The sequence below is a fragment of the Ostrinia nubilalis genome, chromosome 22 (genome assembly GCF_963855985.1).
Source record: "Ostrinia nubilalis chromosome 22, ilOstNubi1.1, whole genome shotgun sequence".
NCBI lineage: Eukaryota > Metazoa > Arthropoda > Insecta > Lepidoptera > Crambidae > Ostrinia > Ostrinia nubilalis.
Window position 1 is genome coordinate 3,385,503 of NC_087109.1, and position 19,090 is coordinate 3,404,592.

Here is a 19,090-nt window from a genome sequence, read left to right on the forward strand (position 1 = left end):
TAGAGCGTGAGAACACGCACACAGTCATAATTATTTTAGTGTGAATAAAACTAGCATCGAAATTACCTAAACTTGACATGCCACGCTAGACGTAAACGCTCTTAAAGGCTCAAATAAAGGTTCTAATTTGATTAAGGTTTTAAGAATCATTTTATATTTCCATTTGATTTTTCAAACCCATGGGTCTGAAGCAGTAACGTCAAAAAATGCGCACTTTTCTATACAAATGTAAAGACTGAAGAGTTTGTTTGTATAATATTAGTATGGAAAAGTGCGCACTTCGCGAAATGCACATTCTGCGTCAGACCCAAACCCATGTGTAGATTATAAATCAGTGCAACAAAATAACCACCATCGTAAGTTATTTTTGAAACTAACCGCCAATGTCGATACCTCCAGTTAGTAATGCATACAGAAAACACCAAACTGGTTCAAATTATTTGTCATTTGTTCATGTCACTTTGGGAAGATGTTCATTTTATAAATTAGTATACATGATGCTCCTATTTGATGGACCGATGACCTAGTTAGGGTAAACCAGTGTTAGTAGTTCAGATGGACCGATGACTTAAGTTGCAAGTCACAGGATGCAAACGGCCAAGAACCGTTCATTAGTGGCTAGGCCTCCCACTCGGTGGACCGATGACCTATGTGAATGTTGTGAGAAGCCGCTAGATTTAAACGGCCTTTAGGTGTTCGCTGTGGTGTTCTATGTAGGAGGCATAATTGTCCAGCAGTGGACTTTATATGCTAATGATGATAGGTGTGCTAATATAACATAATATGAAATCATTTATTCAGTACTAAGTCCCTTTTCAGGGTATTTTTTCCAATACATTTCGTTAAGAGTTGCTGAAGATGAAAGTAGACTTTTCTCAGTCTATTTCAGTTTAATATGGATTAAGAAAGATATTAATTCAGCATGTATTTGAAAGGTACCGTGGGAAAATAGTTCCCACTTTATTATGAAGCTCATTCCCTTGACACAAAGTCCACTATGAAAAACTTTCATCTTGTTATGTCTATGTAAGTATACATGACAGTCTAATTTAAAGTTTATTGCCTTGACATAAAGTCCACAATGGAAAATTCAATCTTTGTCCATTTAAGTATAAATTTGAGGCATAAGTTAAACCTTATTGCCTTGACTTAAAGTTCATAATCAAAAGTGTCAGTATTAGAGCCTATTCACACTTACCCATATCTCCTGTTGCGGCGAGCGTGCGGCGGCGCATCCTCGTTCCGTATGTCGTATCCATATATGGCCACCAACTCTTCACGCGATTTGGGCATCTAAAACAAGGTGATAGATTTCAATATCGCATGGTTTATGTCATTGGTTCCCAAAGTGGGGGACGCGCCCCTCAAGGAAGGCGCAAAGACCTTTAAAGGGGGGCGTGGCCATGTGTGTGTGTACTTAAGTATAAAAAACCTGCGACCGCTGAGAGAATGCATTCCAGACTGCTCGATACGACCAATAAATAATCTTGACTGGAGGAGGGGGGGGCGCGGAATTTTTTGTATTGTCGAAAGGGGGCGCGTCTCAAATAAGTTTGGGAACCAATGGTCTATGTAAACATTGTAGTGTGCGACTTTCATGAAAATAAAAATATAATGAGGAGGAATAATAATAAAATGTTAAATTTTTTGTCATAGTAGTAGAGGTTGCAATCGAATATTCGAATATTCGAATATTCGAATTTAGATTCCAAATTTAATATTCGAATAGTAAATTAACATGTATTCGAATATTCGAATATTACAAAAATAAACAGAAAAGATAGAACGAAGACAACTTAGTGTTTGCAAATGTGGTCGGAGGCATCAAATACATATCACCAACTAAAAGAACTAGTCATTGATGCTTCCGACTTCATTGGTGAACAATAAGTTGTCTTGCGAAACCAAGGTTCCAAATTACCTGAAAGAGACAACTTTATTGAGCAAAGTCAGCTAACGATGCTAAAGACGGCGGACGGTAATGTCAACAAAAGCCGAGGTTCTGGGTGAGATCGAAAAGATTTATGGACAGCTACATACCTCCAAACCTGTTAATAACTCAGCAACAGATGAAAGTGCTAGGTTAACGCGACACTATACCAAAGACATCCTGTATATCAGCCTATACGAGATTAGGAAGGCTCTCAAACAGCTAAAGAACAACAAGGCACCGGGTGATGACGGAATAACCTGGGAACTTCTGAACGCGGGTGTAACACCGAAACTCTTCCCGTCTTACTCTAAAGAACAACGCCAGAGGCATGGGATAGAAGCGTGGTGATTCTTTTCTTGCACTATGAGAAGGCCTTTGATTCGATCGATACTTATGCAGTGCTGCAGTCTCTTCAGCGGTGCCGTATTGACTATCGGTATATCGAGATGCTGAAATGCCTGTACAAAAACGCTACCATGTCGAGCCGAGTACAGGAGCAGAGCACGAGAGCGATTCCTCTGCAGCGAGGCGTGAGGCAGAGAGATGTTATATCTCCGAAACCGTTGACCGCTGCATTGGAAGACGCTTTCAAGCTCCTTGAATGGAAAGGATTAGGCATAATTACCTTTCAATAGCGAATACATCACTCAGCTTCGGTTTGCTGACGATATTGTGATCATGGCAGAATCGCTTGAAGACCTCGGCACAATGCTCGAAGACCTTAATCGAGTCTCTCAACAGGCAGGCCTTCGGATGTACGTGGACAAAACGAAGCTTAGGTCCAACGTCCATGTTTCGGTTAGAGCTCGATTCTCGAGACTGTTGACAAGTATGTCTTCCTCTGACAAACGATTCGGCTAGGTAGATTAAATTTCGAGAAAAGGGTACATCGTCCAATCCAACTCGGCTAGGCAGCGTTCGGGAAACTATACAATATCTTTTCGTCCAAAATACCTCAGTGCCTAAAGACGAAATTCTTCAATCAGTGTGTTACCTCTACCAGTGATGGCACACGGCTCGGAAACGTGACCTCTTACAATAGGTCTTATAAATAAATTCAAAATTGCACAGCGTGCTATGGGGAGGGCTATTCTCAGGGTTTTTTTTACGAGACAGAATCAGAAATGAGGAGATCCGTAAACGAACTAAAGTCGCTGACATAGCCCGACGGATTAGCAAGCTGAAATGGCAATGGGCAGATCACATAATACGCTGAAATGATGGCCGATGGGGCAGCAATGTTCTGGAGTGGAGGCCACGTACCAAAAAGCGCAGCGTGAGAAGTCCACCCACAAAGGTGGACCGAATACCTCATATAGGTAGCGGGAAGGCGCTGGATACAGGCCGCTGCCAAGCATTGTGGAAGTCATTGGGAGAGGCCTATATTCAGCAGTGGGCGTTCTATGGCTGAAATTATGATGATGATGAGAATTTTATAACTGTTTTAAAAACTATATTGTTAAATAGTGTTCCTAAAGCAATAAAACCAGCAATAAAACATTGATAATTTAAGTACTTTTTATTTTTTTTTAAAGTATTCGAATATTCGAATAATATTCGAATATCACTGAAAAAATATTCGAATATTCGAAATAGAAATCTATCGAATATTTGCAATCCCTACATAGTAGTTGAAGCAAGGTTTCTACAACAGTTTTGATAATTGGTATTTTATTATTACGATTATTATATTATTGAATTGTGTGATTTCATTCGATGTAACAATAAATATTACCCAAAAAACATTTAACATTGTAAAATTATCTCAGAAGAGATTTCTAACTTTAAAAGACTGCTTTTCTATTGAGCATTGAACATATCTGTTCAGATATTTAATCGCCTCTGTGGTCTATGGTATGGTAAGACCATCTGCTTCAGACGCAGAGGTCCCGGGTTCGATTCCCAGAGGGGGCAGATTTTTCTGTACGGTTTGGTTGGTGGTAGGGCTTGTCTAAGTCCGCCTGGCTAGCTACCACCATCTTACCTAAGTCTGTCGCCATGACAACAATGTTAACAGCATTGTTGTGTTCCGGCAGTTAGAGGTAAGATAGCCAGTTCCTCCGTGGTTGAGGATTCCGGGTGAAGCTCGCTTCCACCTTCGGCCTGATCATCACTTACCATCAGGTGAGATACAGGCCAAGAGCTTCCTTGTTGTGGATAAAAAGATGGGGATTCTTGGATGGCTCAAACTTGGAGTGCAAGTGTGGTTTAGTTCCCTAGTCGATGAAGCACATGATGTCGTGCCCTGCGTGCCCAAACAACTGCACACAAGAAGATTTAATTAATGCTACTGACAACGCCACTCTTGTAGCGGAGTTTTGGGCTGACACTGAATAGGTTTGTTCCAAGAAGAAGATTGAACTAACGTTCGGACTTACTTTATTTCTACTCCTGTCCACACTTTTCTACTCCTGTCCACACTTTTCTACTCCTGTCCACACTTGTCTACTCCTGTCCACACTTGTCCACGCCTGTCAACACCTGTCCACGCCTGTCCTCACCTGTTCATTCTCGTTGTCCACGCTTATCCACGCCTGTCCACACTTGTCCACGCCTGTCCACACTTGTCCTCACCTGTCCACACCTGTCCACGCCTGTACACACTTGTCCACGCCTGTCCACACTTGTCCTCACCTGTCCACACCTGTCCACGCCTGTCCACACTTGTCCACGCCTGTCCACACTTGTTTGAACCTGTCCTCACCTGTTCATTCTCGTTGTACTTGTCGTGGGACCACTTGTTGATGATCTCCGACTTCCGCGGCGGACGACGGCGCTCGGCGGGCGTCTCACTGCCTTCCTTCTTCTCAGAGGCAGCTTCTGATGTCGTATTGGTAGATTCTTCTCCGCTGCAAACGAGATTGATTGCTTGAGACATGATCACATGATACACTACTATTTGTAGAGATAGCAGTTTCGAAAATACTGTATTCGATATTTTTCTACATTCGATATTATTCTATTGGCAACCCTACATAAAATATACAGGCTGTCCCAAAATTAGCACGTCACACTGACACCGGATATAGATGGGCCCGAGACGTATAGAACATGTTTAATAATAAATAAATAAATATCCTTGGAAATTTTACACTGCGCTTCTAGTCCCAAACTAAGCAAAGCTTGTACTATGGGTACTACCAGGCCTGTTCATCTCCGCGAGTTTACATCGAAAACAAAACACGCACGATTGCCCCCTACAAGAGTACTATTCGACAAGGCCTCACATACGAGCGAACATTGACTCACGCACGCGTATTCTTGTGTATGATGGAAAAAAATAAAGAAAATGGTGTACTAAATACTGTGCAGTATTTAACTGCCTAAATAATAATAAAAACACAGAATGTACTTTTTTAAGTTGCCTCAAGACACTGAGAGGTAAATAAGTAGTTAATATTATTCATGATAATTCATACTAAATCATGTATTTCCTCCGCCATTTTCTGCAGATTGGCACCTCACGTCACATCATTTTACCGAAGTCAGCCCTATAGCTTCGGCGCAGTACCGATCACTGACGTTTGTCAACAAAACTTCTGACAAACTTGCTTGACTCTTGAGACAAGCTAAATTACACCATATTGTTAATGACATTGAGCATACATTTTTTTAAATACCTTCGCGAAGTAAAACTTCTGTACGTAGTACTTATTATTATTCTGTGGTACTACTAGACAACGGATACAAACATACTTAAAAACTTTTTTTTTGTAAATACCTATGATTTGCAGTACAGTTTTGTATGCTCTTTGAGCGGAACATAGTGATACTACTGTAACATATCACTATTTCACCTATGATTCACAATAAAGATTTTTGTATTTTGAGTATTTAAAAACATACCTTAAAACTCATGATTTTTTCTGCGGACATAATTAGGTTTGAATACAATACCAGAGTTTATACCTTAGTTCTTTAGAAATTTCCCTAAATGTAAACAAATATGGCCAACTGACATTGACGAATTTTTAGTCTATGTCAGTTGATCTACTAGTGATGCGACAAATGTCATTTATACGGACTGCAACAGACGATTATTAGATTTTTAAAGATCGTTTGTACAAATATTAAGATCAATCCCTCTTCTGATTGATATTGAGATCAGTAATGTGATCGTCAAAATAGGATCTTCTTAGTCAAAGAAAATTTAATTTTCCCTTTTTTATTTGTTTAAGAAATATAATTTAAATTATACTAATGTATGTATTTAAAAAAAAAAGTATATAAGTAGTATATCCGTTAAGCTAGCACCCATAACACAAGCATATTAATTGCTTACTTTGGGGCTAGATGGCGCTGTGTGAGATTGTCCAAAGATATTTATTTATTTATTTATACTGGTGGGTCTAGACAAAGTGCACAATAAAATCGTAAACCAGTCGAAAAGTGGTCGAAAGGCCTTTTTTTCGTCTGTATAATAAAGCTGAATTCAAAGACTTCTTCGCAAAGTGTGTTGTTGCATTCAATGAAGAAAAGATACATTGTTGAATATAACCTCGTCTATATTTTATTTTAAATTAATATTATCAAAGTAATTGGTAATTGAAATAATTGAATACTTAAAATAAAATCGATAAAATTTACAGATTATTATCTATGAATATTGTCTATGACTGACAGATTTTCCAGAGATAGGACCTAAATTTAAACGTCAAATGTCGATTTGACATTTTAACATGAAGCACAAATTTTCACCATCCAAATATTTTGTTAAAATATTTTGTTTCCAATGTTAGATTTCATATTTGTTTCATCATGAGAATAAAGTTGGTTTCATGAGCTTGTGAAATAATGTGTATGATATTAAGAAAACGTGAGTATTATAGTGTAATTGTGTGCACAAGTGTTTGTTTACATCGATGGAAATTTCTAAAGAATTTAGGATTACGAGTTCGATTTTCGAAGTCTAAGTCTCATAAGTTCGGTTAGACGTCATAACCGTACTAATGAGACTTCATTAGTATCAGTAGTCCGGGACCGGACAAAACAACCGTACTACTGAGACTAGAGGATGGTGTGACTGGTGTGACAATAACGAAACTTGATTGGTTATTCAACACATCTCTTCTCTCTGCTTTGGTGGAATTCGTATTTACTAACGATGGTTGTTTATGAAGCAGCAACGCTACGCGAAGTCGAACGCACAGCGACGAACAGATCTCTGTGATTGGCTCGTGTGTGTCACTCCGTCATGTATTGTCTAACACCCGTATTCACAAACGATACTTGCTTAAGTGAAGCAGAAAATCGAACGAACAGCGTTGAATAGAGCTCTGTGGTTGGTTCGAGTGTCACCCTGTGCGTCCACGCGCACTGTGAGACCTCATAGTAATGTTTGTGAATACTGGCGTATGAATAGGTTTTGGGACCCTGTGCGTCCAAGCGCACTGAGAGACCTCATTAATGTTTGAATACGGGTGTAAGATTCGTATTTAATTTGACCGATAACGCGTTCACATAATTATTGTTTATATGATTAGAAGTTATTGTTATAACACACGAATGCACTATGTCTGTGATGCAACATTATGAACAGCTTGTCGGGTACCTATGTACGTACTCGATACAAACAGGACTTTGACTTGCACACGTAACGTGATTGGTAGTTAAGTACCAGCGAAACCGGCCTAAGAAGGAATAGAAAGAAAGAAAGAAACATTTATTGCTATGGACATCACACAAAGACAAAAAAGGTAAGTAAAAAAAGATAGAGGTAACGCTTAAAACATAACAATTCAAAAGAAAAAGAGCTGCTCAGTGCCACCCTGTCGTAACAGCTATGCCCATCGCAATGGGCTGGCCCACGGTGAGGAAGGCCACGACCCTGAAGTGCAAAAAAAAAAGTTTTCTGTAATTGAATTATTTATTTATTGTTAATCCTAAGACATTTTACAATTTATACATCTACTATAGGAAGCTTGTACCTTTTGTATTACTTTCAGTTTTATTTATGTCAGTAAAACTATTTTTTCTTTATTTCTTAACAGCATTTATTTAGGTATTTACTGTTTTTTCTTCTATTTGTTTTAATCTCTCAGAATATTTATAAAATTCTCCTGTCTCACTGTTTGTACAAAAACTCCTCAGAAAGTACTTGAGCGATTCATATGCAATATTTTGTGTATCTCAGTAGATCTGATAAATCATCATCATCATCATCTCAGCCATAGGACGTCCACTGCTGAACATAGGTTTCCCCTAATGCTTTCCATGCTGCCCGGTTGGTAGCGGCCTGCGTCCAGCGCCTTCCGTCTGATAAATAAGGACCTAAACAATTTTTCATACCCTTGTTTGATAAGGGTTTCTAATGCGTACTAACGCCCGTATTTACAAACGATGCTTGCTTATGTGAAGCAGCAAATCGAACGCACAGCGTTGAAGAGCTCTGCGATTGGTTCGTGTGTGACCCTGTGCGTCCACGCGCACTGTGAGACCTCATAGTGATGTTTGTGAATACGGGCGTAAGTCGCGGGCACAGCTATAATCCTTCCTACTATCCTACTAATATTATAAATGCGAAAGTTTGTGTGGATATCTGGATGTTTGTTACTTTTTCACGCAAAAACTACTGAACGGATTTTGTTGAAACTTTACAGTATTATTGTTTAAAAACCAGATTAACATATAGGCTATAATTTATGACGATATGTGCCAAACTAATTTTCAATAAAATAAGACGTGGGTAAAAAGCGCCATCTATCGTCATTGGTTAAAATCTACAGCCAAAAAATTTTGACGTTCGTAAATATTCATGCGGAGCCGTTAAACGCCATCTATCAACATCATTAGTAATTAAACGAGGTCCACGCGAACGAAGTCGCGGGCGGCCGCTAGTAATACATATTCTACCTACGCAACTAATATATGCGTCGAAGCGAAATCCAGCAACAACCGTTTAATCCTGCAATTATACAACGAGCCTGTATCCGCACGCCGCACGCGCAGCGATTACTGAACGTCAATGACCAAACTGCGCAGTCGAGCGCGAACATTGTAATACTGGATAGAAAGTCGGACGAGTTTTGAGAACCGCATAAGACGGGTCAGTTTGATGTTTAATCTATGATAAGTAGCCCAAACCTCTGATATAGGGTCACACATTTCCAGTTGCCTAAATATAAATGGGCCATGCCTAAGGGCTTGCACACATAACTGCGAATCGGCGCGCTGCGAATTCGCAACGCAAAAAACAGAGTCACCATTTTTTCACCAGGTCTTTCTCTCTAACAACAAGAAGCATTGAAAAGTACCCTCATATCGTTGATACCGTTATTCTCATCAAATATAGGTCATTTACAATGAACTGACTGACAATGAGTATAATTCCCTTCGGATGTTCGCGACTCTATACAATAAAGCGGCCTTCAAGGTAACGGTACACATTAATGGACAATTACTGGTCCATAATAGAACAGATCTGCACCCCTTTGGGCCAAGGGCAAGGGCAAGCTTATAAATTGGAAAAGGGGATTAGATACCAGTTGAGATGTTTTTATGAGCTATCAAAACAATGTCTTTCTTTAGTTATATCTCTAGGTCTATTTTTAACCGACTTCAACAAAAGGAGGGGTTTCTTTATTCAGTTGGTATGTTTTTATTTTTCAAAGTCAAAACATACTGATCTTTTGAATCAAATAAAAATCTAATATACCAAAGTAAATATTAAGTGTACTTGTAGAAATGATTAATGTGCCCTTGAACATCTAACAAAGCGTACACTAGAGTAATACGATAAAGTTCAATTTAAAACAGTGACTAAGATTCTTGCGCTGCTTCTTCTCAGCACTGGACCATTTATTGTCCCAAAGCAGTGGTAGGGTTAATAATGGGACGTGTAAATTTTTAATGTCTAAAGTCTGATCGCGTAATTATATTGCTGTCGCGCTCGCACACTCACTGGCCGCCCGTCGCACAGTCGCGACAGCAATATAATTACACGCGAGCGATAAGGATAGGTAGCTTGGGGTCATTGGACAAAATTCTACGTGCTCGGGGACCAGACTATACTTGCAAAATAAGTTTTATGGGTTTTACCTTGCAGCGGTACGGTCATCGTGCTCATAGAAGGTGCCTCTCTTAGGGATGTACTGAGGGTTGCTTCGGTCCTCATCGTCGTCTACACGGCGCTCCGTTTCCTGTAAAAATAAATGAATAAATTATACACTGTCTTGTGCTTGTATGTAAATAAGTTTTACGAGGTAACCCTGAAAGACTGCATAAAACGATATTTCTAATGTCACAGACGACTTTTTAACACAGTTCTTGAGTGGCGGCTACGAGCCGAAAGACGTAGCGTGGGCAGGCCTCCCACCAGGTGGACCGACGATCTGGTGAAGGTCGCGGGAGGTGCCTGGATGCGAGCGGCGCAAGACCGGTCTTTGTGGAAATCCTTGGGGGAGGCCTTTGTCCAGCAGTGGACGTCTTTCGGCTGAAATGAATGAACTTTTTAAGTTTTTAACACAAGTATACTCTCATGTTGATGGTGAATTAATCATTTTACTGACAAATCAAAGACCAGTGTGAAGTGATGAACTTATATCTATTGTATAATGTTTATAATCAAATGAGGATATGGGAAAATGTCTGATAGATTGCTGGTGACACATTAGTCACATTCGACTACAGATATCATTAATAGCTGTCTAGTCATCGGTTTAATGAAAAAGGTCAAGGAAATATTATTATTTTATGTAATTTTCTATCCTCAAATAGATTGTTATTATTATAAGGCCAGTTTTGTTGCATTCCTAAGTTTTCCTACTTGTTCTATTGTGCTAATGGTATGCTAAAGAGAATGTACTAATTAATATATTTTATAGTCAAGGTGATTACTAGAATAAATTAGATTATCCACAGTCACCGTGTAAGTGCGTCTTAAATAGCGCACACAAGACAGCTATGTTTACACACCATAACATGATAATATAGTACAATGAATGTACCATAAGATACATGGATAAGGATATGGTTACAAAAATAATAAAAACACAAAAAATACCTAATAACAGATTTTTTCTGTGATTTACACAGAAAAAATCTGTTCATGGTCTTCGACTGATGATAGAGTATTTAAAAAAAAATGCACTAATCTGTTTTTAATTGTAATAAAGTACTACTACTCATTGTGATAATTTTATAAATATTGCCTCTTTTTGTTCAAATAAGAACATCAAACTGATCATTTTTTATTTATAAAACTGAGCTAACAAAAAATAAACAAAAACAGATGATCTGTATTCCGAATCAATCGGCCAAGGCTGACTTTATCATTATTAATTATTTTAAAAACATTTCATAATACTTGTTTAGGTTTCAAACCAGTGTCAGAGGTTTTTTACCACCTTAAATACAGTTACATACAGGTATTATTACAATTATATCTAAATAGCAGACTTTTATCTAAATAAATCAACAGGAAAGACTGTAGAAAGTGAAATCAACATAAAAATAAAAGAAATGGTTACACAGACAATAGAAAGTCTGAAGTGATTTTAATGATTTGCAAATTCATGAACTTTAATGGAATAGTATAGCAAGATTTTAAAGTTATTCATTTAATAAAAATAATACCCTTAATTTTGAATATTTACTACATAAAAACAAAATATTATCGTTCTAGTCTCAAGAACCTGCTGAATTTACAGCAAGTTCCGTTATCATCCAACTTCCAATTAATTTTTAATTGGACCAACTGAGGGTTCACCCACTTGTAACACTTGCAAATACTGTTGAGGGTATGCAAAAATAAACAAGGTACCCACCTGGCTCTCCGGATCCCTGTCCGATCGCTCGGAGTCACTACCCTGGGAGTCATAATCCGACTCCGGTTGTCCCCCATCCTGTAAACATTCACCAACTTTCAGCAATTGCATTTTCACAAAACTTCCTTAAGTATCGCTTCCTACTGATGTGGCGGCTCAAATTATAAGGTCTAAACACAACGGCGGCGTTTTAGTGAGTGGTGCCCAAACCGTGACCTCAATATTACGAAAAGAAATGGGCAAACCGTCACGCGAGAACGCGGGAGAAAGTGGCCACGGCCACATCGCTCTGAGCGCCAAAACGAAAGTAATCCCAACAATGCGCTATCATCGGAGACACCTTGAACTACCAACTCACATTCCCAGAGTGATTATGCTCGATATCCTGTGATGCGTCCGAGAATTCACCGGAATCGTCGTGGTCTCGTCTTCGCACTACGGACGTCATATCGGCGTCCTCACGGGTCACTTGTAAGACTTCCAGATTGACTGATTTTCGTCACAAATTTAAACAGCAAACAATATTGTCAGCTTTCGCACTTGATTCAAATGCAAAACGAAAAAATCTCCACACGAACTATGGAAAATGAAGGAACGTCAAAACAAGGGAATCCGCGGCCATAAAAAATCGTTCCGTTTCACGTAGCTGTATTTTTCATAATAGAATTTTATTCATTACTATTTTAAAATAGTCATATTAATAGATTAATTAATTATTCTTGTAATAGTAATTATATACGTTTTTAGTTATAACTTATTATTATCAAGTGGTTAATAGATAATGCAATGCTTATGAACCGCCAACAACGGCCGACAGGCAACATGACCTTGAAGAAAGCTTTCTTCGTAATATAGTTCATAGATGATGAATAAAAGCACGGTAATACAAAAGTGTTAACTTTATTGCAGATTCTAAAAAATATTTTGTAAGCAACTATGAAAAACATTCTTCTGTACACAATTTTGTTGAATTTTGAGATGTTTTTGTTGATTGTATAGGGCCAAAACACGCACTGGAGACCCAAAATTAATTCATTATTCATCCAACGAATATATTACTTCTATTTACACCTACAAGGTGGACTGACGACATCGTAAAGGTAGCAGGGAAGCGCTGGATGCAGGCTGCTACCAATCGATCAACGTGGAAAGCATTAGGGGAGGCCTATGTTCAGCAGTGGACGTCCTATGGCTGAAATGATGATGATGATGATGATTTAGTCTGCAGGCGTGAATTACAATACAACAAGGTGACCTTGCATTTGTACGCTGCCCGCCCACGCACAGTGGTCCCGATTTAATAAAACATGGACATTGATGCTAGAGGCACGAAAATTTTTTTGATGGTTACTGCTATGATAACTAATAAGGCAAAAAAATATTACAATCCTACGACGTCTATTTCGTAGTAAAAAAAATATATAGATATTTTTTGTATGGAAGAAATTACGTTTCTGTCAATTTTTCGAAATTCTTAAACGATGTCAAGATGCCGATCACACATGTTATAAAACAAGTGATTCTGAGTATTTCATGCGAAGATACTTGTCACTTATCTCTGCGTACTTTTGAGTTATCGAGGGTTGAAAAATCGATTTTTTTATATTAAATATTTCCACGAAAAATTGCCAAAATTACAATATGGTGTATAAGGGACACCTTTGATGACACATAACAACGACTCGCTCTCGCGCGCGCTCGTATGCATCAGCTTTTAATAAAATAAAATAAAAAATTAAGGGAAATACTTAATACAACGTTGTATGTATAGGTCCGCTGGCCGTCAAAAAGTAGCTTATACGAGAGGTTGCCCAATTTACAATATGTACATCATTGATAACTCACACAAATATCATCTCTCTGTGAAGGATAACAAGTTTTTTTTGTTTCCAGAAGCTTTTGATAGGATGGAAGCTCATAAATACTCTCTGAAGTAAGAATGAATCTCAAATTGCGATATTGCCATTTTGACAAATTACATGATGTAACTAGCGCTAACGTTTATCTTCAGGTAGACACAGTTAAAAGTTAAAAGATTGTCTACTATTTCACACTGTTCTTCGTTTTGGAACAGTTCTTTGATTATAGGTAGTCGCTAATTTCGTTTTGTTAGACTCTTTCAGTTTAGCACATAAAGCGTAAACTAATTCCTCCTCAGAATGATCTAAAAGTGTTAGAGAGCGCCTCTTCTTCTGCAGAAGAAGAATTTTGCATAAATCTTCAAAAGGTTTTTTATTTATACTAAAAGTCGATGGTTGCACATCTACTTCCGCAGTCTCATCAACTGGAGCGTCTTCCTCAGTATTAACGTTGTCTATGCGTTGTGTTAACTCGGTAAAAAACATTGTTTAAATCTATATTTTTACAATTCGGCCAGAAAATTTCAGAGTCCAGCCAATGCGAATTCTGGTGCAAAAATGTCTTTTGGGCTCTGCTGGAAGCAGACCATATCTTCTTTGATATATTTCTTGTAAAATTACGACTTAATGATTTGATAATTACTCAAATCTTCGGAAGACAATTCAATGCCAATACGTTCGTCATTTTAGTCTGAAATGGTCTGGCCGAAATGTAAAAATATAGATTTAAAAAATGTTTTTTTACCGAGTTAACACAACGCATAGACAACGTTAACACCGAGGAAGACGCTCCAGTTGATGAGACTGCGGAAGTAGATGTGCAACCATCGACTTATGGTATAAATAAAAAACCTTTTGAAGATTTATGCAAAATTCTTCTTCTGCAGAAGAAGAGGCGCTCTCTAACACTTTTAGATCATTCTGAGGAGGAATTAGTTTACGCTTAATGTGCTAAACCGAAAGAGTCTAACAAAACGAAATTAGCGACTACCTATAATCAAAGAACTGTTCCAAAACGAAAAACAGTGTGAAATAGTAGACAATCTTTTAACTTTTAACTGTGTCTACCTGAAGATAAACGTTAGCGCTAGTTACATCATGTAATTTGTCAAAATGGCAATATCGCAATTTGAGATTCATTCTTACTTCAGAGAGTATTTATGAGCTTCCATCCTATCAAAAGCTTCTGGAAACAAAAAAAACTTGTTATCCTTCACAGAGAGATGATATTTGTGTGAGTTATCAATGATGTACATATTGTAAATTGGGCAACCTCTCGTATAAGCTACTTTTTGACGGCCAGCGGACCTATACATACAACGTTGTATTAAGTATTTCCCTTAATTTTTTATTTTATTTTATTAAAAGCTGATGCATACGAGCGCGCGCGAGAGCGAGTCGTTGTTATGTGTCATCAAAGGTGTCCCTTATACACCATATTGTAATTTTGGCAATTTTTCGTGGAAATATTTAATATAAAAAAATCGATTTTTCAACCCTCGATAACTCAAAAGTACGCAGAGATAAGTGACAAGTATCTTCGCATGAAATACTCAGAATCACTTGTTTTATAACATGTGTGATCGGCATCTTGACATCGTTTAAGAATTTCGAAAAATTGACAGAAACGTAATTTCTTCCATACAAAAAATATCTATATATTTTTTTTACTACGAAATAGACGTCGTAGGATTGTAATATTTTTTTGCCTTATTAGTTATCATAGCAGTAACCATCAAAAAAAATTTCGTGCTTCTAGCATCAATGTCCATGTTTTATTAAATCGGGACCACCGTGCCACGGGCCGATGTACTTTGAATTTATTTATTCAGATTTCTGAACGTAATCCAGTTGACGACGTCAACTTGACGTTTACAAATCTGCCATTACTGTCAAACTTGTCTTGCTTGACGTTTGTTTACAAGTTTTTGGTTTTCGTCTTTTTGTAATTTTCCATTAAAAAATTGGTGAAAGGCAAAATTATTTCAGCAAAAATCAAATACAATACAATTTAACTAACATGGAAAGGTGAATAACGGTTTCATAATACTCAAATACCTTCAATTACGATAGGATTATCAATGATGTCTAAAACTTTGAAAACTTTCTTATTAGTTCCAGTTCAGCGAGTCCAGAAGACACAAATACTGTTAGACTTCTCGCTAAAGGTGTTCTAGAACTATACGAACCCCCGTTAGCTACAATCAACACGCATCTCAAAGAATTAACGTAAGTGACCTACTTTACCTACATTGAACTTTTTATCGCGTCTTCTAACCTTTGGTTTCTTACCGTAATTATTACAATAAAGTAACATACATTTATAACATCAGGGGTTACTTCTATCATCAATTTAAATCTCAATGAACTGAGATTATTACACAGAAAAATCAGTTGTGAACTTGTTTTACTTGATTTAATTTAACCCACTGGTTTAAAGCTGCATACAGATGATTTTTGTAGAAAGAATATCAATGATTGTTTTTGTATTGATTTTTAGAGAAAAACAAGAAACAGTCCAACTGATGCTGACCTCCGAGAGAAGGAAGCTCGAAGACCTTCAGAATGATGCCTCATTGGATGCTTTGGTAAGAAACCTGTATTTATTTTACATACAATATGATAGAAATACATAACAGATCAATTTACTTTTACCCAAAAAAAATAAGTGTATTTAAAAAAAAAATAAGATTGAAAATAAATTGTATCCAGTAAAAAAATAAGAAAGGTAAGATGTGTTCATATTTATTTTTCAGTTGGCAGATATAGCAACAAACAGGGAAAAGTTAACATCCATTTCCAGTACAATGATGAACTTGCATAAAAGAGTACAATCCTTGCAGGTATTTTTTTTAAAAACTAATTAATAATTACCATTGTTCTCATTACTTAAAAATGTCCTTTATTTTTTTTTTTACGTAAAATTATGTAAGATCTGGTAGAAAATTACTTTTTTTTCTCACAGCAGACTAAATTTTTTTTTATAATCTTAATTTTTCACTTCCAGACTCGTGCAGCAAATATAGAAAAGGCAGCAAAATCTCGTGCTACTGGTGTAGGCCGGCCAACTAGTAGTTAGTAGTTTTAGTTTATTTATTAAGTACTTTAAGCTCTAAAATATAAGATGCAATTTAATCAAATAGTCCATAGTTGTCGGCGAAAAAGGTTAGGCGACATCTTTTCAGTAAATGTCGACATTAAGCCCAGTGTCGGCATTATAACTTACAACAAGATTGTCGGTGTAAATAGTTATGCAACATCGATATAGTAAACTCCGATAGTAAGTCTATTGGCAGCATTGGTAAGTAATCGTAAATACAAATGAGTAGGTTATCTTCATAGAAACGCACCAAGCGCGGTTTGTATGTGAGCGCGCCACAATATGTATGCGGCGCGCACGCACACACTGACAAAATTCGAAGCAACCACGACTGACTCCCCGATAATCCACGTAAAATTTTGTCAGTGTGTGCGTACCCGCCGCATACGTATTGGCGCGCTCACATACAAACCGCGCTCGGTGCGTTTCTATGAAGATAATCTACTCATTTGTATTTACTCTGGTATCGGTAGGTATTGCCTTGATCACACGTACCGAGCAAACGGGCGAGACAGTGCTCTCGGTGTGTATGAACAATACGCTGAGTACTCGGCCGAGCGCTTGAGTATGTGACTCGCTCACCCAACTGTCTCGACCATAAAACATTTTACTGTCTTGCCCGTTTACTCGGTACGTGTGATCAAGGCTTCTTTGCCAGCCACGGTGAATAGGGAGGGATCATCACACTTATCAAATTGTGCAACTTAATTAAGTAGATTAGTAGAACTTGGTTATCAAAAGTACATACATTTATTATAAGTTAGCAATTTTTTTTATTGGTATACTGTTTAATTGTTGATTTAGGCTTATAAGTACACCTGAGATTTATTTTTAACCAACTTCCAAAGAAGAGGAAATGCTATGTTAGTTTGTGTACATGTTACGGTCAAAGTGATAAATGTGAAAATTATGAATAATCGCCGGTTATTATGAATAATTACCGCATGATTTGGTAAATGTGATTAATATGAAGTCATTTATGTGTGTATAAAACTAAATAGGCGGCTTAGGGGTGGCCCAAGGCGCAGTGGCGTAGCTTGGGGGGGGCAGGGGGGGCCATGGCCCCGGGCGGCATATGAAAGGGGGCGGCGGATAAGAAAAAAAACATTGCATGAACAAGAAAAAAAAATCGACTATGTCTACGTTGAGACTAACAAATCCAGCTATTGGCTCTGTGCACGATTACAGCGCCAACTAGCGTCCACAACTTTGTGGGCTCTGTCACATTGACATTTAGGTCGTATATTTGTGAAAAAATATCGAAATGAAAACAACAAATATTTTCAACTAATAAATTGTTGTGATACCACGATTTGGGTGGAAAAAAGGTTTTGAAATCATTTTGGTCATTCAAATCAAATGAGGTAAGTCCAAAAAGTGTGTTTAATTTTGATTGTGTCAGGGTTTGTTTACTTCATTTATAATTGTAGTTTTACAGTAAAACGAAAAGAAAAAGCTATTTAACGGTTTTATTTTATAACAGTAAATGTTAAAAAGTCGCACTTCTGGCTGATCTAATTTGCACTTAGCACTAATACTATAGGTGTGTAAATAAAACCACCGTAGTACTTGGGCTATTGAACTATATTGATCTATAGATTGATCTACATACATAATACACGGGTTAGACCTTATAGGAACAGTAAAATACTTTAATACCGCGTTCTAAAGTACTACAACGCCATCTATTGAGAATCTTAATAACTACATTATAAACGTATGCGTCCTTGTAGACTCAGAAAAATACTTCATCATCGCGATGTAAAGTAGTACAGCGCCATCTAGTGACGTTGTTTTGAACTTAATATTATCAATGCATCATAATAAAGTATAAACGTTAACATTTCCGCCCACCAAGGACATTTAGTGAGAAATGTACTTCAAAAAACAATGAAATTTAGATAATCCGCCCACCGTGACCTACAGTTTGGTTCACGGTGACAAAACTTAACAATAAAATATTAACCAACTAAACTTAACAATGAACTTAACATTAATAACCATCAGTGGGTAATACACACAACTTAGAAGTAGGTCTTTTTATTGTAGATGACTTAACTTTAATAGTGACTACACGGGCTAAATTATCATTACCCTTGTGCTTTTCCACTATTCTACCCATTAACCAACGACTCGGTGGCAAATCATCCTCCTTGATAAGGACAACATCTCCTATATTAGGCTCCGGAATCATGTTGTTCCATTTATATCTATTTATCAAGTTTGATAAATACTCTTTTGACCAACGACTCCAAAAGCATTGTAGCATTCTTTGAACAACTTGCCAACGGGTTAATGAATTAACATTTGACTCTACAAAATTAGTTGCATCGGGTACCGCTAGCAATGGTCCCCCAACCAGAAAGTGACCCGGGGTTAAAGGTCTTGGATCATTTGGATCTGAACTATCTACAGTAAGTGGTCGCGAGTTCAG

The 19,090-nt window shown here is 37.5% G+C and overlaps 3 protein-coding genes across 3 annotated transcripts in view; 2 read left to right on the forward strand and 1 right to left on the reverse strand.

Annotated features, from left to right (window-relative positions):
* LOC135083023 (uncharacterized) overlaps positions 1 to 12,319 on the reverse strand; it is a 48,111-nt gene extending 35,792 nt beyond the window's left edge. Inside the window, exons 1-5 of the mRNA XM_063977787.1 lie at positions 12,056 to 12,319; positions 11,698 to 11,775; positions 9,971 to 10,071; positions 4,638 to 4,782; positions 1,199 to 1,293 (exon numbers count right to left, since the gene is read on the reverse strand). Of these exons, the coding sequence (XP_063833857.1) occupies positions 1,199 to 1,293; positions 4,638 to 4,782; positions 9,971 to 10,071; positions 11,698 to 11,775; positions 12,056 to 12,145 (509 nt within the window). The 5' untranslated portion in view covers positions 12,146 to 12,319. The remainder of the gene's footprint in view (positions 1 to 1,198; positions 1,294 to 4,637; positions 4,783 to 9,970; positions 10,072 to 11,697; positions 11,776 to 12,055) is intronic.
* LOC135082867 (dual specificity protein phosphatase 23-like) overlaps positions 1 to 19,090 on the forward strand; it is a 239,321-nt gene that overhangs the window by 36,542 nt on the left and 183,689 nt on the right. The gene's annotated exons all lie outside the window — the stretch shown is intronic.
* Positions 15,454 to 17,209, forward strand: LOC135082596 (uncharacterized). Its single transcript, XM_063977376.1, has 5 exons — positions 15,454 to 15,584; positions 15,672 to 15,785; positions 16,057 to 16,144; positions 16,313 to 16,399; positions 16,564 to 17,209. Exons 1-5 carry the CDS (start codon positions 15,577 to 15,579, stop codon positions 16,633 to 16,635), a joined length of 369 nt encoding a protein of 122 aa, XP_063833446.1. The 5' UTR covers positions 15,454 to 15,576; the 3' UTR covers positions 16,636 to 17,209.

Excerpts from the sequence above, each read along its gene's own strand:
- LOC135082596 (XM_063977376.1), top strand. Across the intron at positions 15,786-16,056 it reads ACGCATCTCAAAGAATTAAC|AGAAAAACAAGAAACAGTCC; the intron begins GTAAGTGACCTA and ends ATTGATTTTTAG. Across the intron at positions 16,145-16,312 it reads ATGCCTCATTGGATGCTTTG|TTGGCAGATATAGCAACAAA; the intron begins GTAAGAAACCTG and ends TTTATTTTTCAG.